The 11,569-nt window shown below is 35.8% G+C and overlaps 1 protein-coding gene across 1 annotated transcript; it reads right to left on the bottom strand.

Moving 5' to 3' along the window:
• Positions 1-1,309: 1,309 nt before the first annotated feature.
• LOC146732761 (uncharacterized) lies at positions 1,310-10,900 on the bottom strand. The gene is made up of 2 exons (XM_085492228.1): positions 10,787-10,900; positions 1,310-2,044 (listed from the first exon to the last, which is right to left on the bottom strand). The coding sequence occupies exons 1-2, from the start codon at positions 10,842-10,844 to the stop codon at positions 1,545-1,547; spliced, it is 558 nt and encodes a 185-aa protein (XP_085348354.1). The 5' UTR covers positions 10,845-10,900; the 3' UTR covers positions 1,310-1,544.
• Positions 10,901-11,569: the final 669 nt, after the last annotated feature.

Below are 11,569 nucleotides of genomic sequence, written 5' to 3'. Positions count from 1 at the left end.
AAGTTATTTGTATTGTAAAGTGAATTGAGACAAGTGTGTTGGGACGAATGTGAATTGCAACGAATTGACTGTGAATCGGAATTCTTGTTTTCGAACGTGCATCTGTCCACCAGTTAAACACATAGTTGATATACGTCTGCCATCAGCAATAGATGATTTTCCGTACAATTGCGAGATCTCGCGAGATGCATGTAAGACGCGCGTCGAAAGTCTGCCGCAAAAATCGAACGATTTGATTTTGAAATTCGAGTTTCTTTATTTCGTAGCTCACATCGACCAGCCGTTCTTCGACAGAGGAATATTGCTTTCGAATACCCTTACTTAATCAAAATTGCCTATCATCAAATGTGTACAGCACATTACTAAGCATGGAAATGTCCCCAAAATATTTTCGCGTTTGTCGAATCCCACGCGATGTTTGACGACAGAACGACGCTATGACCTTTGTTTGTCCTGTCACAGAGGGACTGTGGTCCTGTTTTTACGTTCGATTTCACGCATAACGCGTGATTCTCGCAGTGAACGGAAAATGGTCAATTGTGTTTCAATACTAGAGACATTAAGATGCGCATACGAGAACGGAACGAGAACGGAACGAGAACGGATACGTCACTGCTTTGTGCATGACCTCCGCGCGAACCAATGACGTCATCGGTTGCCTGGTCGTACGGCATTCGTTTTAAACGTAATGAAGGTGACTGACTCGTAGTTGATTTCCGAGAGCTTTTCTCGCTGTCAATTTTGATTAATTTTCACTGACATTGATAACACGTTTTATATTAGATTGATTTTGTATATTTATGATAAAATAAGAAATATTGGATGTATTTTAGCTGATATTTATACCCACTGAAAACGCATGACATTGATTTGCTGAAAGAGGATTCGGCAAACAGGCCTGGGACCTCAGCAGAGTGGATGGAAATAGCGAGAGCTCTGTCAAATGTCTGGGAACTAACTACTAATTCAGATTCCGGACGTGAAATGACTTAACAAATTTTATTAAATAGTTATAATATTATGGTTGCCCAGTGACAGACGGACTGACGTGGTTTTGTTTCAGTTACGGTCCCGTCGTGGGCGCTTGTACTTAATCGTTTTCTGACACCCGAGAACGTAACGCAAACGAAATTAGAACAACACGTTACGTTCCCGTTACGTACACAAATCTTAAACTCTCTAGTGTGACAATGCAAATCAGTGTTAGTGTTGGGTAGCCAATTAAGACCAATCTTAGTTTCACATTGACTGTGGCGACGATGCATGCTAGTCTGCAGTACTAATTATAAATTAAAATGTGGAGTCAAAATTGACTTTTCAACATTTCAACTTTAGTGCATATTTAAATAATTTTGAGAAAGTAGACACATTTCATGCACAATTAGTATCTAAATACATAATTTGTCAAATAATTTACAAGTTCAGGATTTCTAAACAATAATCTAAAGTACAAAACATAGTCAAAGAAGTGAGTGAAAGGTTTCGATAAAAGTTCGAAAACGTGAGCAACTAATGTCATATTTAAACAATGTCTTGTAATAAATCTAGATCCAAATAAGGCTCCAATCATTCCGTCGAGAGTCATTCCAATCATCCAAACTGTGGTCAGTTGGCCTGGAAAAAAAGCGATTGTTATTTGGCTTGGAATTGTGGTGGTGGTCAATGGGTTTGGAAACAAAGTGACAGTCATATGGATTGAATTCATCTTCGAAGTCTGTTTGCGCTGCGGCGGACATCGAGAATGGACGTTTCTCCGACTTCATCTCCATACTCTCCACCCTACTCTCCGCAGACACTTTGTTTAGCCGGCGTGGTCGCAGGAGACACAACGCAAGTAGTGCAACCAATAAAAAGATACCGCCAGCACAGAAAAGTAGTAGGAGACCAATCAATTTTAGATCCAATCCCCATAATTCGGTGGGACTGTTGATAATTTCTGTCACGAGTACACTGCTACTAGAGGTTGTAGTGCAGTCACCACTGCATGGGGCATCACTTAATGACGTCTGTGCTTCAGTTGAAGCATTATACAACATTGTGCTTTCTGCAACAAATTATAAATATAATACTAAGTAATAAAAATAATACGTTTATTCATCCTGAAGTAAAATAAATAGCAAACTGTACCGATGAAATAAATATTTGGAAATATTTCAAAAAATACAATACAATATTTGGTATGATACAATTCTATGTCACAGAAAATGAATGAAGGGGGCTTCAGAAAATAGCTATAGCTAAACTAGTCTGAGCCCAGCCTTTGTAAACAAAACTACGTGAGGGACTTGGAGTATGTTAGGTATAGTAAGTGAATAAATGAATGAATGAATAAAATAAATAAATAATGGCTAAATAACTTCAATTATTTCCATGCAATAAATGTAATTTTAAAAGTTTTCTAAATTTCGATACATTTGGTATTGATCGTATGTGGAGGGGGATACTGTTCCAGATGTTTGCTCTTATAAAGTAAGTAGCAAACTGTACCGACGTTGTGTTAGCTCTGTCAAGATATAAATGTTGTTTAGTGTCGTGGTGATATTCAAATGGTCGAAAGTAATCACACAATGAATGGGGTGAATCTGTATAAGTAAGATTATGAATGAATGTAGCAACTAAGTGTTTATGAAGTTTGAATATATCAAGATTATGTAGTTCTTGAATTTTCGTTGCGTGTTCTAAACAACATTATACGGACTATATACTTTTAGGTACAATTTAAATGCGTTGAATAGGTATCACCCCAAACATCTAAGCTATAAGTGATATAGGGAAGTATAAATGAATTGTATAAAAGTCGTTTACATAATCTCGTCTCTATTAAGTGTGTTACATGTGCCATAAAAATAGTTTGTGGTTCCCTTGAATGTAGCCGGGAAGATTCGAAATCCCAAAAGTGGACTTATGGTACTAGTATACTACAAGGAGCATCATCACTTAGTATGGTTTAGTATGGTTGTAAGCGCGTTCAGTCTTCTAATAACCACAATAGACAGGGTGGAGATCAAGGCCGAAAATGTGCTTGCGGCGTTTCATAAAAGATGCTTCCTATTAATAACTGCACCTTAAAATAATATTCATAATATATAACAACGTCAAAACCCCATTAAAGTTATTAGCATGTTGTATGGGCATGCTTCAGGTCGTTTTTTCACAAAATGTGTGCATGTGTGACAGAGCCATGATATAGTTAGTACAAGGTGGTCGTCGATATAATGACAATGGTGTAAACCCTCTGTAAACTGTGGACCACTTTCCCAATTACAAATAGGCTCTATATCTACACACACTTCCATTCAGTGATAGCATCGTTTAAACTTCATGCTTAATGAATCCTCTCAATATCAAAGTCTGACATCACCACTCATACTTTCATAACTCCCATCACACCATCTACATTGTTTCCTTCCTCAACACCAAGGTACAATCCTTCCCTTAAAACAATCAACATGTATTAAATAATCCATGTCTACTTCAGTGAACTTCACCAATTTCAAGTTCAAGTTCCCATAACTCTGGGGTCACTTTACCTAACTACACTATTTTGAATAAAACTAATTGCGTTGAAGGTGAGTCATAACACTTTATGTTTTTTTTCCTCTCTACAACGAGTAACAACACAAACATATTCGGAAGCTGAAATAATCAATGATTTCAAAGCAATTACAATACATTTGCAATGTGGTGTCAGTACTTGTACGCTTCGCATATTTCAGTATCCAGAAAGAAACATGCAGTAATGACTTGTGGTGTTTTCGAATGTACCACAGTTATGACGTATTCACTATGGGTCCTTGTGACGTATACAGCAAGTACAATATATTGATTACATGACATATGCGCTGCACGACAACTGTGGCTTATAAATCGGTGATTTTCGTTAGAAACCCTCCATTAATTAGACGTGTGGTCGTGACTGCCAATCCAACTACTGTAAAGCATGTTTAAATAGCTACACGCCATTTTAGCCGAATTTGACTCCATGCATAAATTAACTGAGTCTTAATTTAGCTAAAGTGTCAACAATCTCATTGTGAGAATATACTTTACTTTGAATTAGTGACATTTTGAATTAGCGGAATTACAGATTATAGCTAAATTAGCTAAAATAATATGCCAGCTAAAAAGACATGTTTTTAGGTGTTAGATGCATTGACGATAATTTCACTAACTGAAAAGTGTAAAAGACGATTGTAACTCTCCTACTACACAGGGCTAATATCAAAGTGGTATAACAAACTGTCGATCAGTCGTATATAGTCTGTTTCTAAATTACCTAAAAAGTGGAAATAACAGCATGCATAAACATATCTAATATTATAGTATTTAATACATTTAGGACAAGTCCAACAACACAAATTAATGATTTAATTAATGACGAACACTCAACAATTAATCAAGTCATTTGGTGCACAATACAAAGCTGTGACTGTTTTGATGATAATCAATAATGAACCTGTAAAGACAAGAATGTCGAAGCTAGTCTTTCCTCGCTTACCAGCTTGAGAACACTACAATTGCAATAATGTACGTGGATGCTCACACAAGTTGCACGTAAACGGCTCTCTTATGGCGTAATATGAGTAAAGGCCATTAAAATAGTTCACCTGGTATTTAGATACTTGGAACTATGTACCAACACATTATGAGCATTTTTAATGCAACTCGCTTTACATGTAATATATAACAATTTTTCATATCGCTGTAGTAGTGTGTGTTTATTTCAAAAAAATATTGTCTTGACTTTGACAGTATAGATTTATTGCATACTGTTGTTCACAAAACCCAGATAAAAGTATATGCTTACGTAATTACTTTTCACACAAAACTGGGTCGAACATCCTTGAAAATGGTATTGTTTTGAGTCATTTGCCATTGGTTTCTGTGGTATAGGAATGTCATCATTTTTCGTGTTATAACATGTATATTCCGTATTATAACATGTATATTTTGTGGTATAACATGTATATTTTGTGTTATAACATGTCATGTCCCCTAATCAATAATTGTATGACGCTTAACGGGTTTGGTATTAGCATTAGGGTAACCCAAAACACAATGCCATTATGCGTATTTCTTTAAATTAACTTCAATATAAATGTATTCCTGTAGTCCAACAATTTCACTAACATTTAGTATGATAATGAAATGATGTAAACTGTGCGCATGTCGATGGAGCGACGCCGTCAATTGCAAATTTGCAAGTCACCTTGCTAACTAACTGCCTTAAGATCAACTTCAAATTATGACATTCTAAAGTGAATAAAAAAATCTCACGGCGATGATCAATGGCCAAGAAAAAAAATTAATGGTCAGATAGAGAAGAAAACTTGTAAGTGTTGCCAAGTGTAATGCTCATAATATTGAAATAAATTGCTATGGAATGTACATATATCGCATGTCAATAATATGAATCGCTATTTAAAACATGCACTTGGTATAAATTCAATTCAACAAAGCACTGAGATGCCTCCAAGTTAAAACATTGTCTGGTTTTAACAGCGTAACATTCTACATAAGCTGGCGCCGAGGGTGAAACATGGTTCAGTTACGGCAAGATATGTCGGAAAAATATGTCGTTTGAGAACGAGAGCCGAGACTGTTGTGAGCGGGACACACCTCACCTTTTCTAGAGAAGAAACGCTAGTGCTACAAAGACATCATCTTCATTTTTATCAAATTTAAAATACCACTTATTAAACTTAATTTGCAATCCTGTTAAAGAATGCTATTGTATTATAATTTAGTTAAGCTCAATTCAAATGCAATCATATATAGCAATGAACTTTAATTACAATTTATTCAAATTATCTAGTTACCGTACCTTAAATTGAACTTTAACTTAAGTTAATTTAACGGGTCTTAGTATTAGCATTAGGGTAAATTGATAGGTAGATAGATATAGCGTATATATCTAACCCCAAAACCTAATGCCAAGACCAACACTATTATATTGTAATTTAAATATCGCATCTATGACTGGGGTAATTTTAATAAGATTTATATATGAAGATTTCAAGAAAGACTGATTTGAATCTAGATGAGCACCATACAATTAACAAACAACATCCATACGACATATTTTATATTTCTTTCAAGATAAAAAAAATGATATACCCGTGTCATGTACTGGCTTGGACTCAAATTGCAGGCTTATAGTAGTGAGCTATTCTTTTGTCAGCAGTTTAGACTCGACTGTTGCAGCGACTCAGCGATAATTAGATTTATCACAAATATTCCTTCCAGGATCTTTTGGAATAGAGACCAAAGCGGTTGTGTTGGAACAACACCACAGTAAAACAGACAGATGAGAGTCACAGACTCCAGATATAATTTGTGTATAGCACAACAAATAGGGTTATATTTAAGTTACCTGACACTGTATTATTTTCAATTGGAAACTACTCCGTTAAATCCGTAATACAGCATTTTTGTTTATTGCTTATCTTGTGGTCAATGGTGTCAAATGAATATACCCAGTGCACCTTTTATCGAGTTGATTATGAAGCGAAGTTAGGTCAAGTCAGAATATCGTTGTGTTATGTGTTTCCTGTAGCCAAAAAAGGACACAAGTTGTTGCTTTGCTTGTTTTTCGAATAGTTTGCCAATTATAGATAATATAGATAAAATTATCAATGTAATAACCAAAATATCCGTTTTATAGAATAGAAGAGACTGTATAAATGTCAACATCTTAATCAGATGAAAGCAAAAATGAATGTGTTACTGTATTCGATAACTATGTTTGCAGCCTGAGTGCGTTTTGGCCCAATATTCTCGAAATAATGCATTGAACTGATTACTTTTTCTTGGTCTGTGAAAACAAAAACATAATTGTTTACGCTGTCTTCTGGTTTACATTTTAATTATTTGGGTATATTTGACTTTCGACGCATAATTTCGTTTAGCGTTTTCCGGATTTTATCGTAAATCCCTCCCTGGCTGTTAAATTAAATTCTGTCTGCTGAAAAATATCGTAAATATTGCGATAACATTGCATATTGTAATGTACTGTAATACTAGTAATTTCTATTGCTCGAAAATGAGTATTTTGTGGCGAAAGTAAGAAGGGTCTGTATTCGGTGACGGTAAAACTAAGAAGCATTTGTTCGTCCAGTCTGTCATTTTCAGCATTCCCTGCGTCGCATTATTCGCTGTTTCTGAAGCCATGTTGTTATTAACGTTGTGATGACGGCGTATGCTCACTTTGTGGCGTTGATTACGCAACTCTCCATTTGACCGTATGTTGCGCGTCTCTGACGATTTACGAATATTATCATGACATAGAATGGGATGGGATCGATTTGTTCGCACGCTCTCAGTGGCATTTGGTAATCGTTGTCCCAAGTAACTATTCAAAATAGCTAGACGTTTCTATGGCTTTTTATCAATGGCATAGAAGAAAATGTTTAAACTTAGGGCAACTACTATGACTACTTTGCGCAATAGTTATGTTATCAGTATCAGCTAGTATGAATTATTTACGTCAATAATTTATAACTATCAATGTAGAGTAGAGGGTGCCACCGAATAATCAAAACCGGGATCATAATCATACCCATATAGCTACAACATATATACCTATAATTATACATGCCGAATAATTTTCACCTTCTGGCAACCAAACCCGATGAAAAGAACGGTCGAAAACTCTCAGAAAACTTGCATTAGACTAGCTTTTGTTTGAGGCTCCCCCGAATATTGTAACAATACTTCCCCACATGTGCAACATGTGTTTGTTCAAGATTGTCTCAAAGTTAAGTTTGAGCTATTTTCTTCGACTGACGTTGTGGAACAACTGATCGCACACAGCTCATAGAAATACATGGTACAGTGGTATAAAAGCAACATAGAACGTTTTGTGAAATACTTCAGCGCCGGGAATGACAAATTCACATTACGTAATGCCATATTGTGTTTCAAGTACCAGCGCTTTCAAATACTTCACTTGTAAGTTTGTCATGTGACGACCTAGTTTGTCTGTGAAAGCAACTACATGCCTACTCTTTGAGGTCAGGTGCCGAGATCTGTTGTTTTACAGTGTTTAGCAATGACGTCCGATGCGCCTTAATTTCGTTTAATAACAGAGCAATTTGTAATTGTGAATTTGTTCAACCATCACGGAAATTAGAGGCGCATTTGAACGATTCTCAACAAATAAATTGTGTTTATGTACGTAAGATGTGAAAAGCAGCATTCTTTATTTCTCTATCATGGCCTGAAAACTTAACGTTTTTATGTTTCACAGCATCTCAAGTTCAGACGTGAATAACTACTGCTACTGTGTATCATTACATCAGTGGTTCATAGTATTCCATTATTTGTGTAGTTTCGGACAATTGTTTGTTGGGGCAGTCCTGTATGTATTATCTTGGAGATTATAGGTATACATATATAGGTGTACATTTAATACAGCTGAACGGTTCTGCGGGGCAGATATAATATACAACAGGTAAATTACATCACCATAGCAACACATAAACACCTTTTGTGCAAACAAGTTAATACAGCGCACTGTAAACCTTTTTTGTTTTTGCCCTCAAGTGCGTTTTCACACAAATCTAAATCGTGGAAGAAAACAATCAACACTATTATAGCGTCCGAAACTATTGTTTCGCATGAAATGGTTATGGATAAGTTTCGAAATAACAAATTATAGTGTATAACGGGTTTCCCAGCTGATGCTTCAGGAGTTAATCTGGACCACCTTATACACGGAGAAACTATTGCATGTTCCAAATGATGTTCCAGTTATTCGCAAAATAATCATGAGTCATTTCTGAAAATATATACATGTATGTACTCAGTGTTACGAGTTTTAAGAATTACTGCAAAAAAGTTGACATGCTGTGGTGAAATTTGTCGAGTAACGCCTCATATATCGCAAGTACAAGTAGTTTGGCACGTTCCTCACGTGGGCATTCACTTCAGTGGATACATGGGAGAATTTCACGTACTGATCAGTTTACGTGAACGTCTTTTTATTGTCACTGCTGGGTAGTCAGTAATAAGCAATCGCTGCCCTCAGTACAATTTCAAAATATCCAGACATGTCGGGCAACGGGACTTCATCGTATGCTATCTTTGCTAAATTACCAAATATTTTTTACTACATATCATATCTATTGGTCCAAGCACTTTTATCTATTTAATATTTAAGATATATATCAGAGATGGATGCAAAACGTTTAATAAACGTCAATAATTTACAATTTATTACTAAACCCCGGTAAAGAAAAAAGTGCCATGTCCACTAATCCGGGTGAGAAAAGTTAGTGGGCTAGAGAATGACATTTTAGAAGTAATTGGAATCCTTATATCAAATTAATTACGGGGTGTGTCTTTGTTCTACCACATAATACTGATTATAAAGTTGCTCTCTAGGACGGTAGCTTTATTGATGGGCATAATTCTTAAATTTTATGATGTGTCATCGTCCTAAGGGACAACATCAAAAGTTCAATGTAGGATAAAAAACTTAATTCCTTTAGTTTTTTTCCCACCCCCACCCCCCACTGAAACTTAATTGTTAAATATTGATCATGGCGTCAGACTACATTCACCATTAAATACAAATTGATAATCGGACAGTAGTATGGCATAGCAGTTGGTTGTCGGGTGGGTGTAAAAAGACTTTACCATTTTCTCGTCTTGGATGTTTTGTTTTCCATTTTCTGTTATTTTTGTTCATGATTGGATAGAAAAAAACGAACTACAAATACTCCAAGATTTTTTTGACTTCATTAAAAAATAAAATCGTTTTTGAAGGATGAAAACTTTTTGAGGTTAAAACCCCCCACCCCCAAACTAAAGGAATTAAGTTTTTTATCCGACATCGATCTTTTGACGTCGTCCCTAATCGAACAGTTTAGTGAACTCAATGTAAACACATGTTCTGCACTGAGGTGGTGATGCGATGGTCGAACAAACGAACATTAATTCTTTTTCTTACACTGTTTTCCCTTTGCTATAGTATGATACCAGATATTGCTTTCTATAGAACCTGGCAGCTGAGAGTGCAGTCTGTTGCTGAATGTCGCTGATAAAACTGACAGTAATTCACAATCTCACTATGTTGCTGATTGTTGCTCCGTTGTGATGTATATAACACTTCTTTCCAACAAAATGAGAATTATCCCTGGATGAGATTCAGTCGTATATTTAAGTAGTATAGTATACTTAAATCGCAGGATTTATTTAATAAGCTACGTATGCAATGATCAGACAGAGTACGATAAATTGATTACTTCACTGACATAACAATTAAAAGGTTAGCAGAGAATTTGCTACAACGAAAAGAAGAACAATATAAAATTCACACAACCAGCTGCCCCAGAAACAAAAAAATAGCTAATTCTCCTTCAAAAGAGCTGTATTTGGTCTATCGTGTTTTTTCCTTTCCTTTTTTTATTTTTTCTTAATTGTCATGTAATCCAAATCCCAATGAGGATAAGGTTCAATAAAGATTACTATTATAATACTTTATTTTCACTAAAATTGTGTTGTTTCTATTGATAGCTGAGAATGAATATGAGAATGAAAATGATTTACGCAACCTGTGGCCAATTCACATTAAATTCTCACCTTCCTTCTCAATATCAGTTGATCATAAAAGCATGATTTGAACCGATGGGTATTGAATGTAGTAGGGGTAGACGTGTGAACCTGTGGTCTCAGAGAATCGGACACTGAAAACTACTTATACCACCTCCAGTTGGCTTTTCTCCTGAAGTCTACGAATACATGTTTCAGATTTATAAATTGATGTAGAATGTGTTTCACTCACCAGCTAGCACAGTCACAAACCAATAACTGACAATCAGCAACGTGTCAATCGTGGCCATTTCTATCCTTTCGATCGTCACGCCATTATTCAACTGTTCAGCCGATGCTTGCGTGTTTCAGTGTGAGAAGTAAAGTACAGATATTCAATAACATTAAGTATCGGTTTCCGTAACATATATGCCCGTTGGGTTGACTGGACAAATTTGGCAAATATTCACAATTCGCATTCACCATTGTACAATAGAAAAGAAAACATATAGAGGGCGCCCCATTCCAAATAAAGACTGACGTCTGGTGGTGGTGAATTGACTTGTGCAAACGAGTAAAACTAAAAAGCGAAAGTGCCAACAAAAATAGTTGGTGACGTTTTGTAAGACTTGTGGAAACGTGCATTTCAAAACACGTATAATCACGTGTTGTAAGATGTGTAATGACGTGTTGTAAGATGTGTGATGATGTGTTGTAAAATGTGTGATGACGTGTTGTAAGATGTGTGATGACGTGTTGTAAGATGTGTGATGACGTGTTTTAGGACGTGGGGGCGTGCTATGCAACAATCGTATCTTGGACATATCACGCAATTGTTCCATATTTGGAATTCGCATTCCCTAATAAGGTAAGACACAAACATCCCGAGCTGTATCACATAATTAAGCCTATAGAGATACGATGACAGATGTAAAATAATAATTAATACAAATTATGTCAGAGCCCTTAAAATTTTAATATCAAAGTAGTTACTATGATATATTTTTTAAAGTGAACTGCAAGCGTCTACGGTTTG

The sequence above is a fragment of the Saccoglossus kowalevskii genome, chromosome 17, assembly GCF_978046115.1.
Source record: "Saccoglossus kowalevskii chromosome 17, keSacKowa6.1, whole genome shotgun sequence".
NCBI classification, from domain to species: Eukaryota; Metazoa; Hemichordata; class Enteropneusta; family Harrimaniidae; genus Saccoglossus; species Saccoglossus kowalevskii.
Note: the sequence above shows the minus strand (reverse complement) of the source record. Positions and strands in the feature narration are given on the sequence as shown.